Source organism: Montipora foliosa, chromosome 8, assembly GCF_036669935.1.
Source record: "Montipora foliosa isolate CH-2021 chromosome 8, ASM3666993v2, whole genome shotgun sequence".
Classification (NCBI taxonomy): Eukaryota; Metazoa; Cnidaria; class Anthozoa; order Scleractinia; family Acroporidae; genus Montipora; species Montipora foliosa.
In genome coordinates this window covers 44,693,770-44,713,769 of record NC_090876.1, presented here as the reverse complement: position 1 = coordinate 44,713,769, position 20,000 = coordinate 44,693,770, and the positions used below count along the sequence as shown (strand labels likewise).

Sequence of the window (20,000 nt, the reverse complement as noted above, 5' to 3'; positions counted from 1 at the left end):
TCAGGTAAACGGAGAAGTTTTGGTGAAGGCCACTGGCGCAAGTTTGGAAGGAGTTCCTAACAATAAAAGAGATCTCTCTTGTTTAAATTCAATGGCTTGCTTTACTGGTGGATTGAGAAAACGTCGTCTCTAAACCAGTGTTACGACAATTACCTTCGTTAAAGTGATTTTCTTTTGCATAGCAGATATCAACAGAGCTTCGCACCACTGTCTCACGGTCGCTAATGGTTTGGACCAAGGCCACTGCAAACAGCTGACGCAGGAAAAAGACTCGGTACTAGAAATGGACGGATCGTGGGGCGCACATAAGCCCAGCGTTGAGGCCAAAACACGAAATTCGGCATCAGGCTCCTAAAGTAAAAAATGCAGTCTTCTTTGTCAGGGACGGTTAACTCAGTTTTCAAGCGTTTTTTTTTGTGCGTTGCATTTTCACCGAGAGGGACCATGACACGTAACGATGATAAATTTTTGGCCGACTTCGTGAAATAAAATCAAACGCTGATTCTCCACGAGAGAAGGATCACCGTTTTGCAAGTTGTCACTTCAGTTTCTTTGAGCACTGTGAGAGGTCTGTTCAACAACAAATCATGGTTTTCGACAAAATCCACTCGCTCTCGATTTATATTACTCTTGGATCTTAAAATCCTCTTCTCTCCTCTTAACATGGTACCAGTCAAGCAAGCCCTACTCACTTTACATTCCTAATTATCGTACATTCCACGAAATGAAGTGCGTGCCACTTAACCTAGCGTAATGTCAAAAAGCAGACTCAAACGACCGTTAACGCAAAGAAATACAACCTTTCGGATCAGAGTAAACGACCAACAAATTCAAGCCACCTGTACCGCGCCCTGTGTTCGATTTGAACCCAGGCGACATTGGTGGGAGGCGGGTGCCGTGACTATTAGTGACCAACCTGGCCCAGCAAAGCAGAAACAAGCTAATAAATTCATTGTGACACAAAGTGAAGCCCTCTTATTTTCGAGAGAGAAACTCCACTTCAAAATTGCCTGTCGAGCATGTGCCAGAGTCATATGTGACTTAAGGACGGTGCGTACTAATTAAAGATATTTTTGCCCCGGTGTGTGATTATGCAGGAAATGTAGATCGTAGCAAGTTTTATTGAAATCCAAAAAGAAAATTGGGGGTAACCACGCATTTTTCAAAGATAATTGATGAATAATATTTACAAAAAACTTTAAAATAATACCAAGCAATGTATGGCGTTCTTTCTCTAATTGAAGCTTAATTATCTCTCAAAAATGCATGGCTAGCCCCAATTTTCTTTTTGGATACCAAGAGTACTTACTAAGATCTACTTTCTCCGGATAGTTTTAAACCGCGCAAAAATATCGCTGTATTAGTAAGCATCACCGATAGGAAATCCGAGTATCTCGAGATGCGCAGAACGTATGCGCATTAAAAATAGTAGGCACCGTCCTTAAGTCACATGACAAGCGGTTCATCTCCGACTCACGCGAGTCAGCAGACGATTCCAATAGCCATGTAAAACCTGTTTGAAAAACCGGATTTTTTCCATCCACGATCGTTGCGAGCCAACAGAAAGAAGGATCTGCTAACTCCATTCACACTGGAATATTCGTAGTGCAAAGGCAAACGCAAGCACAGAGCGTACACAACAGACAAAATAACATGATTGGTCTTTAGTAAACCTTCGCCACTTACATTCCACTTGTCGCTCACCTTAACTTGTGGCACGTCCACATCATAGCAGAGAGAAGACATGGTACAAGCTGAACGGAGGAATGTGAGACACGAATCTTGCAACGACCGCTCAACAGTGTGAGGTGACCATACTGTCTGCGATATCTACAAAGGGGAAGAAAACAAGACGCCGCGAAAATGATTCATCAAGTGGTTTCGTTCACTGCTCTTTGACTGTACACGAAGACAACAAACAAAATATAAACTCAGCCACCTTAAGGTTGGTTTTCACTAACGATGAGTCGCAGTCGGGTCATAAGAGCGCTTATGACCAAGGGAAAATCAACGATCGGAGTCGTAAGCGGAGTCATAAGCTCGACGGAATCGGAGTCGGAAGAATCAGAACGTTCCCATTTTCTTCCGACTCCGCTTATGACTCCGTCGCTTATGATCCTGTCAAAAATAGATTGTCGGAGTCGGAAGCAGAGGCGGAAGAACCAACCAATCACAAAGATTGGAATTGACCATTGTGATTGGTTCATTCTTTCTCTTCTGCTTCCGACTCCGACAATGCAGTCATCAGCGAATAGGAATCGGTGTTCTGCTTCCGACTCCGACAGTTTGATTTTCCCTAGATCGTATCGCTCTGCGCTTGTGATTACGACTCCGACTCCGACTCCGTCGCTAATGAAAACCAGCCTTTACTGGCTGAGGTGGTCACTTACCCCCGCAGTGTGATGATCCTCTTTGAACAAGGTGCTGTTACCAAGCAAACGACAAACATATCCCAGCAGCAAATCAGCTGAAAAGTCGACCTGCAACTTTTCCTAGTAATATCAACAGCAAAGAGTAGCGAATAAGTATTGAAGGTTGATTTTTACCAGCCACGCAAGCGCAAGCGAGAAACGCAAAGCCAGAAGCGCTTTGATCCGAGTCATCAGTGCCCATCGCTGCTTCTGCTTATTTTACGGTCGCAGGATGTACCAGTAATACAACAATCCATCTACTCAACGAGCAGGAAACTTCAAGTTGGTTCAAATTCTGAAAATCAGTCGTTTTGACTTGCCTTTTCCAATTCATTGATGAACCAAGAAACCGGTACTGAATAATAAATTTGCAACACAGCTGCTTCTGAAAATCTGATCCCGATAAGTCAGAAAATCTTTGAGGACTAACGTTGATTTAGGGTTCACACTTCAGCCAGGTTGACAATTAGACATGAACAGATTCTACACTTGAAGAATACTGAATGTTAGTTACAAAGTTATTGCTCAAGACCCATGATTCAAGTTGTTTGAGGACTGCTTCGAAAAGTTTAAATTTTACAAAGAATTTAAGGGCTTATTAGCGCTCAGTTTTGTCAGCCGATAATTTTCCCATCCTTCTTTTCAAATTACGGTCCGATGCTTAGAAAAATGGAAAAAAGTCTCAACTCTTTTTGTCCATACCTCGGTTGTTCAAAAGGTGGATAACGCTATCCACCCTTCGAAAACCTGGGGCCAGGACTGTAGCCACAGTGCATTTCAAGTAAATGCTCTGTTTTTTTCTTTTTTGCCTCCTTAGCGATGACAGTATTTAAGCAATCACTCAGCGTCGAAAGTACAGACAGGGCAAGTAGAGGCAACTTAGCGGCGATATGAACTTGGAAATCATTCCTCTTTTTCCTCATATATCTCATCGACAGGTTCTGTTATGGCATGAGCTCCGTACTGAAAGAAATGAGAAGCCAGGTGCGGTTTATTTATGGGTTCTACACTCACTTGTGATGCTGCCTTTTTCCCCAGTTCTTGCCACGAAAGTTTCTCGTCACCAACAAACTTGCTGCACGTGTCCACTAAAGACTACAGTAAAGACAACAGCAAAGACCAGTATCAATGACGTAATCTACTGTTACTGTGCCAACCGGCCTCTAATTGGCTGCCAAAACAAAGGGTTATTTTGTTCCAGTGGATGGGAATTTAAATAACAAAAAGAACCTTTGTGGCCAGGTATCTTCCTTATAATGAGATAGCTTAGGAAGGACATCCACTCTGGACTCTTAATTAAGCAGTCAATGCTTCGTAACCTTGCAAAAGGTAGGCTACAAATAAGGGACCGAGAACTTCATCTCAAAATAAAAGTTCTTGTTATTGATGTTATATATAGGCACTACCTGTGCCACTTACCATTGAATAAAACTTGCAAGAGCGGCGAATAAACGGAAAATGTATGTTGAGATTTGAAATCATCGCCGTTGACTCTCAAATGAAGCTTTGGCAGGTCCCACTATTGTTACACGATTCTTGCCTACGACTTTCCGGCCCACGCAACTAGCAGTACGTTATGACTTCCGAGCATTTACACACGCACTACTCACGAGCGTCTGTCGTAAGGGTGCTAAGTCTGATTTACACGACACGATTTGTGATGAAGTCCTGAAGTAAGCTAGTCGAATGACAAAGTCATAAGCAAACATCGTAACGTCTAAATCGCCCTTAATAAATCAGTGTTAATTTTTATCGCGAAAATATCGTTGACATCACACAAGAATCTAATTGGCTGCTGAGAAAAAGAGTTCTGTTATTCGAGTGCACAACACATTTGAACAAAAATGTCCGTAAACAGCAGTTACCCATTTCCATCAAAAACGGAAGTGTTTGAGTTGACGTTTTTTTTAGGTTACCATAAATGCAGATTTTTATCGTTGCTCGAGGACAGGAGTTCAAGAGAATGTTGGGGAGAGAAGCATGGCGACACTCCGTGACACTTCCCAAAATCGGGGTGCACATAATCACACATCTGGTCACCATTAGGATTAAAATTGACCTCCCTTTGTCTAGCCTCACCTGAACAAAAACCAAGTTGAAAACTAGTTGAACAAGGCACTTGAAGTCGCCTAAAAAAAGACAAATGAGCATGTAAAAATGTAGCGTTACTTTGACAAGCTTACCTAGGTTAAGTCTTTTCAAAGCGATATAAACAAACCGACGACGACGTATTACCGATAAACATAAGTACAACGATATCCACTTGTTGCATAAGCACATTTTCCATCAAATTTTCCACAAGAAAAAGGAAGTGAAAAGAGCATTCGCCGTTTAGAGCAGTTTTCCGAACACCGTCAAAAGCAATTACGCGATTGCAATTGCTACGCTTAGCGATTGGTTTAAAAATCTCGCGCCAGTTTATCAACCTAAAAAAAAAGAACACCTAAACCAATCGCGACTTGCACGAGCAGTTTTTCCCGCGCTTTAAGCAAGTTACACGGAATTGCTACGAACTTGGATTGGTTCATTGCGCTGTGTGCACCTGCTGTAAATGGTCGACGTAATTACTTTGGTATTTGTTTTACGACATTGAATTGAAAACCGCTCTATCAGAGAAACCAATGTGAACTTTACGCATTTACTCCATTGATGAACCGGTAAAATAGACAAAAAGGTAGAGCCGTAACTCTGAAGATATACATTTCATTCCGAAAACCAAGTCACTCTTTGAAACTCGTTTTATTAAACGAGTTGAAAATGGGTAAATTAACCACCGTAAAGGCCTGCGAGCTGCATGATGTTTCCAGCTTTTGGCTTGTTAGTGGGTTACGAAATGGAGGAGCAACCATGGGAACATGAATACTAGACAAAATAAATTGAGTGAATAGCGTTCATTGAAGCCATAAGGATTAAGAGTGCCTAGTTGAAAAATAAACTCTTAATCGAGATTTCTGCGACTCTCTGTGTATCCTTGATGCAGAGATAAGCCACCAATACTCATATTATGCATGAGAGGGGTGGTTAAGAAAATAAAAATGGCGCGGAATTGGTTTGGACACGCCAATTTTCTCTTCATCGCGAAGATCATAACCAAATCACTCTTTCACGCTCACGTTGTCGTCAAAACCCTAAATTTGGTCATCTCACATTGTTTGGCCGAAAACGGCAGCAAAATGTGCTAAAATGCGTAACGCAGGTGCAATACGATAAAATTCCCCTTTAACTGATAAATCATTGTTTTGAAACGTTGTCTTTGCTGTAGCCGTCATCGTTTCTTGAACTCCCTCATTTTAGAGGAAAGGACCGTTGCATTAGCTATCCCACCGGAGAGGTCAGTTTTCCATTTAAATGGAAAGCGCCGGGCCATAGAATACTAATGCATACGAGAGCCCGATCTTAAATTCCGTAACGCCAATAACAAAGACAATAGAAGGATCAAGCATCGCGTTACAGCAAACGACAAACGCCAGGACAAAATTTGTTACAGTTTCGCTCATTTCTTGCCTGTCGCCTACGGGAGAGACAAGTGAGAATAAGGAAATTTTAACGCTTTTAGGATAAACAGCAGGCTGCCGGTTTTCAGCCTGGTTTCACAAGCAAGGCAAGCACAAGCGCAAACACAAGCGCAAGCTTACGTAGCTTATGCTAAGTGGAAAAGGACTTCGACATAAACATCAAAATCAACCACGGCCTCCTCCATTTTGTTGAAATGTTCAGACCCGTGGAATCTGGAACGAGTGCTTTAATTGACCAAACAGGGCCTGACGTAGCAGATTTCATTGTGCTTTAAGGCCCGGGCAAATGGCTTTGACATTTGCTTCAACATCCATTCGATTTTGTTGAATGACGCTGACTGCTGAGGTGGGCAAACGGTTTCAACAAATCATCAACATTTGATTCAACAAGCCTCACGAAAGGCCTGGTATTCAGTCCCAGGCTGCAGCCGCTTGTGCTTATGTACTTGGGTCAACCCCGTTTTCACGGTAAAATAAAGCGCTCTTATGCTTTGTGCTTGTGCTTGGGTCTCTAGTGAAAATCAGGTTTTACCGTTCTACGTAAACGTGATCATGTTAACTCTTGAATGCCAGGATAACCTTGCTTGTTGAATAAAACCCGGGTTTTTTCGTTGAGATTTAAGGGATTTGTAAACTTACGCAGCGAAAGTGCAGCAGGCCATGAGAGCATAAGCTGGATCAGGAGTGATGTAGCGTCCCTTAGTAAAAGAGGGCACTCACGCGAAAAGCTTGATCCACTGTAACTGAAACAAAAGCAGTCTTACAAAAATTGGTGTTTCATATGATACAAAACATTGCCGTTACGTGAAACAATGTTGCCTTGATTGAAGTTTGGACGAGATCGTGTTCCTCGTTGAAAGGTCATTCTAGAAGAGATCCCCTTGCTCGCCGACCTGGTGATATCCAAAGCTTTATTTTATTACGTACTTTTTTTCTTCTGCTAAGATAGACCACTTATGTCTAGAAATGCACGTCATTTGATGCACGTCAAATTTCGACATCCAATACCGTGTCTCCCATGGAGCACCATGGGTAAGAAAAGATGGTAACCAATCTGTGCAAGAATACCGTACGACCGTATGCCTACCATGTATGCCAATGTGAAACTGGTGTAACCCGCGTTTTTTGGCGGGAACATCTTTGATACTGGACATCCATGTTATGGTTAACTGACACCTGTCAAAACAAGATATCCGCTGACCAGTATCACGTGACCATATCGCGGGCTCAGGTTTAGCGCTCCTCCAGTTGAGCTTTTTTTAAGTTGACCGCTGACCAGGTGCTGCTTTTCGACTGGATCACAGGCTCCAGCCAGGTTGACTCATTGTAAGGGCTGATTTACACGGTCCGACTTTGTCGCATGCGACAACGGCTTACGACAGGCCCACGACATGATTTACGATTGTTGTGTACGTCAGAAAAAATGTCGTAGCATTTTAAAACACGTTTTAAAACGCTGCGACAATCGTAAATCATGTCGTAGGCCTGTCGTGAGCTTGTCTCATGCGACAAAATCGTATCGTGTAAATCGGCCCTAAGAATAAATAACACGGAAGCCTCGCTTTTTAAGCTTGGCTAAATCTATAGATCGTTTTCACGTGACGTCATCATTTTCTAAAATCCAAAACGAAAGAGCCACGAAAGTTTTTATCCTCATCAGGCATAAGAGGCGGTAAATTTGTATCCATTTGCAATTTTAAAGCTCAATAGCGTGCTTCGTTTGGAAACCAGAGCATTTTGAATTTTTGAGTTATAGCGGTGCGTGACACGAGGCGAGGATCGAGTTTATTGAGAAATATATATTTATCTCATGGTTTTGAGCCTTTTTAGAATTTAAAGCATTAGGAAAAGTGCTTAGGTAAATAGCTGTCTGTTCAGTACAGATGATCACTCGCCTAGATAGCCAAAGTAAGTAACAGATGTTGACACTATTTTCCGGCCGCCATATTGGTGCACCACAGATGTGCACCAACATGGCGTTTTCATACTGGGCTCTGTAAATTTTTGCGAAACATTTCGACGAATATCTGAAGTTTGGGGAAACGCACAAGCCTAAAACTTGGAGAAGTGTCTTCTTCATTTATCTTCTACAACATCACGAATTGTTGACTTTTTCCACTGGATGGTTTTCGATTTATTTTTTTATTGCGTGACAGTGAAAACGATCTATATATTAGGAGTAAGCATTTGCTACCTATTTCTAGCAGTGAGGTAGGGTAAATGCAGCAGTTGATCGTTACCAGAAGACCGGAGTTTAGGGGACACTTTGTGACGTTAATTGTCAGTACTCCTCAGACGTAAGTGATGTTGAAGTTCGGGAGGACGAGCAAGGGGACACTTCGTGACGCTTATCAAAATCGTTGTGCATCTAATTACGTAACAGTCACGTGCATTTCTTGACATATCTTGGGAAGACCTTAAACAGTAATGACCAGAACCAGGTTGCTGACCAGCGGTTTTCGTTAAAACAATGGTTTGTTGGGGGTGCTCAGTCTCACGGGCTCAGAAAACCTGGTTGTGATCATTATTATTTCAGGTTTTTCAATATCTTGAGATAAATCGAATAATGGGCCTTAATCCCATGGCGGCCATGTTGAGTCCCGAGGGATTGAAAACTTTTGCTTTGCCCCACGGAAACTCGTTTCCAAACATTTCAACTCGAGGCTTGGGATACGAAATCTATTGTCTATGGCCAATATGGCCGCCCCGAAAATAACGCCCATGAAACAAAAACCGGTTCACTAAATAGCTAATTATACAAAATGAGCAATCCAGTGGATTGTTAACCAATCCTTTTTCCCGGATAATGTGTTGCTTTGCGTTAGAGCCGTGGTATAAATCCAAAAGGAAGACAACAGCATGTGCTTTGCATGCAATACGAAATTTTCCCAATCTGATGCGCTCTCTGTCCTTGGCCATACCTGCTTGCAGAGTCTTTTAGGTCATCGGTTCCTGTTAAATCAGACCAGACGGACATCAAAGGACTCACCAGCGTCTGGGAATGAAACTGGAATGCACGTAACAACGGACCTGTCCGAAAAAACAAACGCACATGTAAATGTCAGTAAGAAACAACGTTCAAACATTGTAGCTTGATTTTTTGTTTCATAATTCCACAAACGAGACAATACTGTAGAACAATGAGATATGCTCAAAACGTCTCTACGTCTTGTCAGAATATGACAGTACTTAAGCGGCCAATGTGAAAAAAACAAAACAAAAACAACATAAAAACATTTACGGTTTTGACGAAAACGTGAGCATACAAAAATCATTCGTTCGCCGTCGTTGTTGTTTCAACCCTAATTCAATTCATTTATCCAAAGATAAAAATGTAATACTACAACTTCGATCAAAGTCTGTTTACCAAAACAAGATGATTTCCTCACTGATGAAAGATTCCTTGCCGCTTTGTCAACTTGTTCAAGTTCTAAATTCGTTCTGCAAAAGGATCGAAACCAGAAGGAATGAAATCAACCCCTAATTATTGCAAAAACAAGGAGCTGCAACAATGCAATATTATTTTTCTTTGCATCATTAAAATATCGACACAAATGGGCGATTCTTTTGGGTAATGATAGATATCGTACCTGGTCCTCACTCGTGAGGCAAGCATCTGCACAAGAACAATACGGCGACGTACAAACTTGTAGTAAGACTCTACTGAGTTTGCGTATGTTGCTCATACCAAGCTTAATGAGTGAAATAAATAAATTAATAAAAACTTAAAAAAAAAAACAAAGCGAATAGACCTTTTTCCAACTACGTGTTTAGTTACCTGGCCTTAAAATAAAAGTGAGACTGGAGTTGACTTGTGTTGTTCTCATGCTAATTAGTTGGGATTTACATAAGAAAAGCAGTGAGGTTTCTACCAAAACAAGGTCAACTCTAGCTTCACTTTCATTCATAGGCCAGGTAACTAAGAACGCTACTGTAAAATTGTTTATTTACCGAGCCATCCTGTAAAGTAAGCTAAATTTCTTTTCGGCCGAGCATCTTTCGCTTTCTCCGGCCAGTTCAGACACAGTTTCCACCACAACTTTGACGGCTGCTCCCAGCACAGTAAAGTTCCAAGCACTGGCCGTTAGCTTGGTGATGGTCTGTAACGATAGAGGACAAAAACACTCGGTGTTTAGTTCAATTCGCAAATCGCACCACTTCTCCGGTATATTTAATTTCACCTGCGGCCATGTTGCTGGAAAGAACAATTGCTAGAAAGTCTTTTGTGAATTTTACTCTATTATTATGCAAAACTTGGGCTACATTTTTTCTATTGTTTTGGCACCAGCACGACCGTCTTAACACGCGAGCGTAATCAAAGAATAGCGAATAGACCATTTTACAGTTGTGTGCTTAGTTATCTGGCTTGTGAATGAAAGTGAGGCTGGAAATGACCTTGCTTTGATAGAAACCTCACTGCTTTTCGTATGTTAATGATGTTGTTGTCATGCTAATAAGTAGGAATTTACATAAGAAAAGCTGTGAGGTTTCTATCAAAGCAAGGTCAACTCAAGTCTCACTTTCATTCAAAGGCCAGGTAACTAAGCACACAACTGTAAAATGGTCTTTTGAATTCATCGTTAAAGCCCGCCGCACACTTGAGGAAAGAGCTGAGCAAACTGCCTCGCGAGGCGGAGTTCGATTCTCGCAGCCTTGTTTCGACTTCTTTCCTTTCCGTGTAGCTAAGTAGCTTTAAATACCCGTAAAACGGAGCACTGATGGAGAGGGGCGAGTAAAATGAGCGCACCGTCGACGTCAGGTTTGTCAGTTGAATTACTGTTACGAGTTATCGACGTTAAATATGGTTACTTGACTTTACAGTGATTTTTTCACGTGTGACGATATCATGTTTTTGCGCGAAAGCTCACTTGGTATTTCATTGGTGTTTATATAATAAATGGTTTTCTCTCACGACGAAAACGCATGCAACGTAGGCCAACACAGAAGCGTTTTGATAATTAGTAGCCTTTGTTGCGAAATGACACGAACGGATAACAAGTCAATGTGTCTGAACATATTGCCTCTGTGTAGGCTAGCATCGCTTGTGGAAACTAGCGTTATTCTCGTCTCATGTTGAGACCTCTCGTTATCGCTGGTTAAAAACACGTACGTGCAGTTTAAACTTCCTTAAAACTGTGTGAAGTTCGCTTGTCTGGTCCGTGTGACTCTTTTCTCTATTCTGCGAAAAATAACAGACGGTAAGTTTCAAGTGTGTTTGTGGTCAGCATTCGCAGGATTGTAATTTTAGGATGAAGGGGTAGTTTCTAAAGAAACTGTGGTGCTGCGTCGGTGGGGAAGTAGTATACAAGAATACTATATAAGAATAGTGTACAAGAATACTACTTGTAATTTTACAAGAATACTACTTGTAATTTTAGGGTTGTGTAGTGGAAGCATGGGACTTGAGGCGTGACGTGAAAAATGTTTGGGGGGGGGGGGAGGGCGCAAATCCAAGTCGCGACTGCTGAAAATCATCGGCCAATCAAAAAGGACGGAGACAATCCAGTAAACCAATCAAAACTCGAAGTAATTACACGTAGCCGACACAAATCGCGGGAAAATGTGCACGCGCGAGCCACGATTGGTTTTGGTTTAACTTCTGATTGGTTGAAAAAATTGCACGAGAACTTTGAACCAATCACTGAGTGAAGTAATCATAAACCAAAGCAATTCCATAATTACTTTCGACAGTCAATCGAAAACCGCTCTAATTCAACATTGCTTACTTATACCTCATTTGCGTGCGTTTCTCTTTTTCTAAGTGGAGCTAGGCTTAAATTTCAAGCATGAAACTGGCGTCTTTCTCACCTTGGATGCTGTGTTAGTGGGAATAATATGCGAGGGAATAATCGGTAGCACGCAGTTACCAAGTTGTCTACACAATGGACATGTAAATTCTCCATTTCTCGGGTTAAATGTCTGCACTTGGTGAAGTTGATTGGCATCTTCCTCCTGTATGGGTTTAGAAAGGAAACAATGTCGTAAGCGCTTTCAGATTTTGCATTATAATAGCATAATTTCGTAAGTCATGTCCAGCCTCACTGCCAGTCAAAGGCTCGGTCACTAAGCTTGGAACTGTGGAATGGCCTGCCTGTGTTGCCTTATTTAGTTCGCCTATCAGACTACACGAGTATCAGAAAGACTGTTCCCTTATTATTTTCCACCCTGCCAGAGTCCAAAAAGTAATAGTTCCCATAGCACGGGGTCTGTATTGGGATAACTAGCAACGAAGCGAAAGAAATCTGGTCCTCAAAGAACTTCTTTCTCTAAAACAACCAAAAAAAATTAACTAGATAAACACAATGAGTTACAAAACGTGCAGACCCGAAGTATACCGGGAAAACTAGTCGAGGCGGGTTAGACACATTATTTATTCATTTAATTATTCATTCATTCATTCATTCATTCATTTACAGTTGTATTGACCTTATGTCAAATTTGCCAAATAAAGTGATTTATTTGACAGGATAGACTTCGCTAATCCACAAACAGCGAGGCTTTTATACATGTTTGAAAAAACGTAGAGATTGTCGTTTCATTATTTCTCCATAGTCAAGGTATTACGGAATTCTGGCAAACTCCTCCTTGTACAGTTAAAAGTAAAAAAGCACTCGTCATTATATTTGTACCTGAAGGGATTTAAGGTACGATTGATGACAGTCGACATGAAGGAGGTGTCCACAAGACTGTACGTGTACTCCGCCTTCGGTGCCAGCATCACACGCTTCCAAACTGGGTATCTGTCGATTTAAGCGATAGTTGTACAAAATCGTCAACAATGCCGATATATTCGCGATTGTAGTGAAAGGGACTTTAACCTCGGTGAGTCAAATGAACAAAATATTTTCTCGATTTTGACGTGGACTCGGAGATACTCCGAAAGGAAATCTGAGTACGCCTTTGCAGCCTTCCGATTACCAGTTCCATTTGGACAATTTAGACTCGTTCCCAGACCCCATCGTTTCTCTTGGCCGGCGGGGCCTTCGCACAAGAACGAAGGGCTATTTGCAGATCCAGATTTTAGGACTTCCAGAGGTAATATTGTCGTCGCCGTAAAATAGAACAAAACATGGCGTCGCCAATGTGAAGCTTTAAGTGGCCTCAACTTAGAGAATCTGTCCCTTCGTGTCCAACAGAAAGAAGCAATACGCAAAATCGTAGTTTTAAACAAAGACACTGATCATTTTACCGAACGGCTTCGCGCCAGCAACAGCGGCCATTTTTACTTCCGGTTCACGATTTTACTGTTCGCAAGCTAACCAATGGGAAAAAAAGAGGAAGTTCTTATTTTTCCGGAGCCCTTCGTTTTCTCGTGCGACGACCGCATCGGCTAAGAGAAACGATGGGATCTGGGAACGAAAGCGCCCAGCAGTACGCCGAGACAATAATATGGTCATCTGAACCTAGTTTATTAATAGCCTTGGCTCCCACTACTCTCGTATGGCTCAATAGTAGAGCATTTGAACCAGTAATCGGAATGGGTCGTAGGTTCGCCACCCACAAAGGAACACTCGGAGTCAACATCGATTAAAAATTTCTTCAATTCCGCCATAGTTAACAGTTCCATGGACGGAGCTTTTAACAAGAAATTATTGTCTAAGGTACTAATCAAAATTTACAAACTTCAAGCCAGGTTCTTATTGCAAGGTCAATATAATGCACGTTACTAAGGATCTGTCCCTTTGTGAGTCTGCGCTGTTTGGGGGGAAATTGCAGAAGACCGAAAGGAGCCTAGGATCCTCCAGATCTCACGTCCGTAGGCGACATAAACTACTCGGCCACGCCGCACCGTTTGAGCCATACCAAGCTTTCACACGACAAGGCCCTTTCCGTGATCTAATAGAGGTTTTGCACGGCAGCCATGTTGCATGGCAGGAACAATGGATTATTTTTCCTATGTGTACAAATGTTCTTTCTAATGCAAAACATTTTCATTGTTCCTGCCATGCAACATGGCTGCCGTGCAAAACCTCTATACGAGAAATGGAAACTTACCAAGCCAAAGCGGCTCTTCAGAGCTTCAAATCTGTTTAAGAAAGTCATTCCACAGGTGATAACGCGAGCCTCTTCTTCTTCACGACGAAGGAGAAGATGACTGTGTCTGACATACAGTGCCCTGTGGCCGAGAACTATTGACAAAGAGCAAAACTTATGTTATTTTGTGTTTTTTATCGATTTGCCATCGCGTCAGTTTTTTTTCTTTTCGCACTAGTTTTCAGGTAGTTATTTTCAGTATCTTCGGTTAAAACTTACAGTTCAAACAGTTCTCTTTCGCGTTATAAGTTTTTCGGAACATTTATGGTTAAAACGGTTTCTTCGGCCAAACACGGTCAATGTGCACTGTCTCTGATTACATCTCAGGTTCACGAATTAACTTCTGAATTAACGCGGAAATGACAATCTTAAAATAACGAGGCCGAAGAAAAAGAACCACAGAAAGTACGGATAACGGCTTGTTGATGGCTCCAAGTCACAGGTACCACCTGGTACCACGCGATTAGGGCTCTTTGCTAACCTGTACTTGGCTGTAACAGTGCCACCAGACCTACTGGTCTTTTCTCAGTGGAGGAAGACGTTTGGCCACAAATAACGCAATCAAACGCATGTTCACTTGATTCACCGCTGGTACCACCCACAGGATGTATGTCTTCGTCCATCGGGAGAAGAGAATCTGCAAAAGATCTTTCAGTTAAGGCTTATTTCTACCATCGGGTCTGGGGGCTTGCCCCCCCCCCCCCCCCCACTGGAAATTTTCAAAACAGAACACTCAGAAACGCTGTTTCCAGTGTTTCTGGAACCCAAGAATCATTTTCCCAGGCAAGGCTGGAGATCACTCAAATTCCCTTTATTAAAAGTAAAAAAAAAAAAGAATTATAATAAAGCAACCCCCCAAATATTGGTAAAGGACATGGAATGGGAAGCGACCGGATGAAACGTCCCACCTCCGGCCTCAAACGAAAACCCTGCCTTAGTGTCTTTTGTTTTATCAAGACGCTCATAAAACTTGCGTTTGTTTCTTGTGATTTTGCTTGCGTTGCTAGTGAAAACAAGCACATAAGGAACACCACTCTGCTTTTTTTCTCTAATTCAAAGCGGTTGAGTGAAAAATTACAAGAGACAACAACAACGAAATGAGCCGATCATTGCCCAAAGCAAATACATCCAGCGAGTGTTAAGCACGAAAATTTGCGTGCGCGAGCAAGTCAAAAATCGCTTCAGATTTGACCTGTGACTGACTTGGAACAAAGCGCAAGATTCTCATGCAAGTTGCTACACAATGTCATCGCCAAAACACATTCAAACTTGGGATGGACAAGTGGAGAAGGTAAGTCACGAAAAGGAAGCAGTACCTGGTTCTTTATTCATTGTTTTCTCCATAAAACTTTTCTGCTTGGATGCAAACTCAGCCAAAAGCTTTTGTTGACGCTCCCTGGCAAGCTTTCGCCTGAAGGACAAAGACAAGTTCAAATGTTCTCCATTCCCGAAGAAAAAAAAAAGCGAGGGAGTGAGAGAACAATTTTTATCTCCGTCAGGAGCCCATCACCCGGAGCGTGCAACTTACCTATTTTCGTGCAACGGCGTTTTCACAAGTAAGGTTATTTTTAGATTGAATTTCCCGCTAATGAGACTCCCACAGGAGCCCGATGACCAATTACAAGAAATTAAGCTGACGTCATAGGGTCACCGAACTGGAACTGCCTCTGTTTTTTGACCTAATTCGCGGGAAGGGCTAGTCTAAAAATAAACCTACTTGTGAAAACGCCGTTTCATAGACGCTGTATGGAAGTTGCACGCTCCAGATGGCCTCCTGTCTCCGTGTCATAAGGCTCACGAATGAAGTAAGAATATTGGCCTTAAGACGACTTCAATAAGTCAAGTGCACTCTGTCATTTTGCAAAACTGTGTAGCACCTTTGTTCGATGTGCTTTACATATTGGACTTGGCTCGTCTGTTCAGTTCGTATGGAGTTACTGGGTGGGGGGGGAGGGGAGAGGGGATAAAAATGTAAGTACGACGACGAAGGCAACAGCTATACGGGAATCTTTGTTTACATCTTTTGCCTCATCAGCATAAAGCTTTCGTGGTCTAATCAGTCGGTCGAGAAAAAAGTGCTGGATATTGAAAGTGTGTTGCGTAATAAGCTTTCTCTGAAATTTGGACGCAATACACCAGATAATCTCTGAGCGATGATTCTTTGAAAACTCGAGATTTTAAAAGAATGTCAGTATAGGATGGTTATCGCTTTTGCCACCCAAGAATTTATCAGTTTTTGATGGCTAATAACTGGCTCGTTATCAAAGTTAAAAGGCTATATTTAAAATGGAAGATTTAACTAAGTTAAACAAGTTCTTATACCTTTTGAAGTCAATTTGTAAATAGCTTGATGCCCTCCGAAAGTAAACAATGACGTCCACAAAGATTCCCTTATATAACCTTGGTTTGAAGATCTAATTTCGTGTAATAACTAACTGTGATCGTTTCTCGATTATTAATTGGTTCAAGTTGTTTGGGGTGCAAATCGTGAACACACATGAACAACGTGGCCGTTCTTGAGAGAAAATTGAAAATATATCTTAAGGTGCTCAAGTCTTGTCGTCGTTGAAAAACTTACATGGGACATTATCATTAAGCCAAGGAATGGAAACCGGAAGTAAACATTTCGAGTGCCAGTTCATTAGTCTCTCCTAGGCTTTTAAACTACTGGAGCCCATAACCAGGGGCCTAGAACCCCAATGCTGTAATATTATTACTAGAACAGTACAACTTCACTGTATTCGTGGAACGGCTTTTTACAAATAGAGGTAATCGAGCGGAAGAGGCGACAAACCCAACTACACAAACCTGAATGCCTTTCCTGCCAAATCATCGCTGTCCCCTTCGGGAGAAGAAGGACTGGAACTAGTCTGGGCAGCCTCTGATTGGAAGTTGCGTAGTGCATTAGCATTTTTACAACTGGAATCACGGATCACTTGTAACAGGTCTGATAAGTACTGGGATCCATCAGCGCATACGTTACTCCTGTGGTTGAATAAGAAATGAGCAAATTACCGAGCAATGATATTACGATTATCAGCATTCTCTGTGCCACATTGATAGCCCTTTCCAAAACGTTAGCACTAATTCAGGCAGCTTTAAGGAAACGTGTAATTTTCTGACAATTACAAGATTTAATGAAGAGATTTTCTATTAAATGATGACTTCTTCATACTCGACTCGATTTAATATTCACATCCATTTGGGACAACCGCGCCCGTTGTAAAAAAATCCATTAAACTAGATTAGGAAAGTGACAGAATAAAGATCCAGTTCAACCGTGAAGAGCGTTTCTGAGGTTACAGCTGAAATTAGCTGTAACCTCAGAAACGCTGTAAATTACAGTCAACGATTATTTACAAGTTATTAGGGTTGGACATCGCCAGCTCAATGCTTCAGAAAATAGTCCTTTTCTAGTCAGCCGGTTTCGATTTTTTCATGATGGAGCGAGAGCAATTGTTCTTTTCCAATATGCTTTGAGTCTCGTTTCCAATACGAGACCCAGCTAAGAATCCTTCTTTTGAAAACGAGTTTCCATTCACGTATTAAATCAATGAGATAACATTGTCAACGACGACTACAGAATCCTTAGGCTTTATTTTATTCTTTTGTGGAAACCAAATTGCCAAGAAGGACGTTTGAATAAAACCTATGAGTGTAATTGCCATTCAGAACAACAAAATATTTACGAAACAAATGCTACCAACCTCTCGGGTGATGAAGTACATGAACTTGTCATGGAGGATTTAAGCTTCAATAACAGACTTAAAATACTCTGGTTTATTCCTTCGCTTTCATTGACAGCCTTCGACTCGTCCGAGGTTCCAGGCGACGATGGGTCTTCTGAGTTTGTTTCCATGGCAAAGTCATCGACCGCTTTAGCTAATTCCGGCATGATCTCTTCTTTGTTGAAGTGTAAATTGATTGCCATCTCAAGATTTCCTCTACAAGCCTTAAGAAGGTTTATTGCAACACCTGTAACACAAAACCACAGAAACAGTCACTACTGCTGACTTAAGTAGTATGTGTTTGAAATATACGTTAGAAAAGGACACCGAGAAAGGGAAGGATACGGATATACCACGACAGTAAAGTAGGGGATGGAGACGAAACAGACTTAACTGATTAGAGTGTCATGTGAAGTGCTAGGTTTCTACCCCATATGAGCCATGTGATCGTTAGCCCTACGAATGAAAATGGGCCCACACGAGGACAGAGAAAAACTCTGACCAGGGTGGAAATTGAACCCACGAACTTCGGGTTAGATCACCGCTGCTCTACCGACTGAGCTACAAGGTCAGACGGGAGCAGGCCGTGGGAACTGAAGAGGTTAAATTCACGGCAATGAACATGTACAAGTACAAGGAAGAATTACGTTTTTGCAAATGTTGGCCGTGTAGCACTTAATATTAGAACAGACTTAACTGATTAGAGTGTAATGTGAAGTGCTAGGTTTCTACCCCATATGAACCATGTGAGCGTTTGCCCTACTAATGGGGAAATGGGCCCACACAAGGACAGAGAAAAACTCTGACCAGGGTGGGAATTGAACCCACGACCGTCGGGTTAGATCACCGCTGCTCTACCGACTGAGCTAAAGGGTAAACGGGTAAAGAAGGTAGAAGGTAGAAGGTAGTAACGGTCGATGACTTTGCTATGGAATGAACTGCCGACATCAACACCTTCAAGCGTCAAAAACCCATCTCTTTCAGAACGTGTACCTTTAAAAATTGCTTTACATTATTTTACCTGTAATGTGAGAATTTTTAATTTGTTAATGATATGTAATTAGTTATTTCTAGAGTATTCATTGTAAACAGATTTCTGTAAATAGATTTTGTACTATGAACTGCACATAGATTTTTGTACAATGATTTGTAAAGCGTTATGAGCAGTTAGTGTCATAACACTATACAAATAAACTCATTATTATTACTATTATTATTATTATTATTATTATTATTATTATTAGAATCAGTAGCCATATGAAAACAAAAAGGAGCATGGCAGAGGGAATGCAAGAAATGGAAACGAGCACCAGCAAAAAAGAAGAGAGCACCACCACAACGATCATCGTCATCCTCATCATCGTCATCATCTTCGTCGTCGTCATCAACATCATCACGATAGCGACTACCACAACGATCACGATGATTTTGACGACGACGATATTTTAAAACAATGATACTGATAGCCCTTTGCATGACCGTGTCACGTGACCTTGTCAATCATAAAAAAATGGTCGTGGTACAAAATAGACGCCAGAAATAGAAAGAGCGTAATGAAATTTGTAAGAATGTTTATTTTGAGGCCACTGACGTTTATGTGAGAGACTAAATAGTGATTTTACATTACATTACATACTTAATTGACCGCTCCCCATAGGGGCTTTTCAGGGCCAATGAAACAATCAACGAAACAACAGAACCCAACAACAACTGTTAAGAATCCCAACTGGCCGGAGGCAAACCAGTTGGCTATTTACAAGTGCAGCTGGGAAGTTGCACCAGGGACTACCAGGAACAAATTCAGCGAGTGGTCAGAGCGGGTCTTGAACCCGGGATCTCCGGATCTCAAGGCAAGCGCCCTTACCACTGGGCCACACTGCCTCCTTTTAATGTAAAGCTTGCCACCCAGCAGCTGTTTTCCATATAAATAACAGTAATATGTTCTTAACCATTAAAATCTTTGTAAAATCTCTCACATATATGTCAGTGGTCTCAAAATTGAAATTCTTAGTAATTTCATCACGCTCTTTCCATTCCTGCCATCTAGTTTGTACGACGACCATCCATTTTTTTATTATAAACAAGGTCACGTGACACAGTCATCCAAAGTGTCTATTACAATTGTGAATATGATACTAATGACCATAATTAAGATCATGATAGTTATGATGACTATAACGATGATATTAGATGTGGTGGCGGCAGCGGTTGAAATAGAGAAATATGAGCTCAAGGAATGGTAATGAAGAAAAGTTCTGCTTCAGCATCTTGTTGGTGTTGATGATGATGACAGCTGACAATGAGGTGTTGAA

The 20,000-nt window shown here is 41.6% G+C and overlaps 1 protein-coding gene across 2 annotated transcripts in view; it reads right to left on the bottom strand.

Annotated features, from left to right (window-relative positions):
• Positions 1-20,000, bottom strand: part of LOC137968963 (E3 ubiquitin-protein ligase ubr3-like) — a 58,137-nt gene that overhangs the window by 5,586 nt on the left and 32,551 nt on the right. Inside the window, exons 27-44 of one of the 2 annotated variants that reach the window (XM_068815454.1) lie at positions 17,668-17,935; positions 16,769-16,945; positions 15,277-15,371; positions 14,442-14,597; positions 13,922-14,055; positions 12,556-12,666; positions 11,735-11,878; positions 11,037-11,105; positions 9,878-10,026; positions 9,294-9,367; positions 8,848-8,956; positions 6,566-6,669; positions 4,491-4,540; positions 3,426-3,506; positions 2,391-2,492; positions 1,705-1,830; positions 154-351; positions 1-56 (exon numbers count right to left, since the gene is read on the bottom strand). The exon at positions 1-56 is cut by the window's left edge and continues 12 nt beyond it. In XM_068815454.1, coding sequence (XP_068671555.1) covers positions 1-56; positions 154-351; positions 1,705-1,830; positions 2,391-2,492; positions 3,426-3,506; positions 4,491-4,540; positions 6,566-6,669; positions 8,848-8,956; positions 9,294-9,367; positions 9,878-10,026; positions 11,037-11,105; positions 11,735-11,878; positions 12,556-12,666; positions 13,922-14,055; positions 14,442-14,597; positions 15,277-15,371; positions 16,769-16,945; positions 17,668-17,935 — 2,203 coding nt within the window. The remainder of the gene's footprint in view (positions 57-153; positions 352-1,704; positions 1,831-2,390; positions 2,493-3,425; positions 3,507-4,490; positions 4,541-6,565; positions 6,670-8,847; positions 8,957-9,293; positions 9,368-9,877; positions 10,027-11,036; positions 11,106-11,734; positions 11,879-12,555; positions 12,667-13,921; positions 14,056-14,441; positions 14,598-15,276; positions 15,372-16,768; positions 16,946-17,667; positions 17,936-20,000) is intronic. The other variant, XM_068815455.1, reaches the window with a different exon arrangement.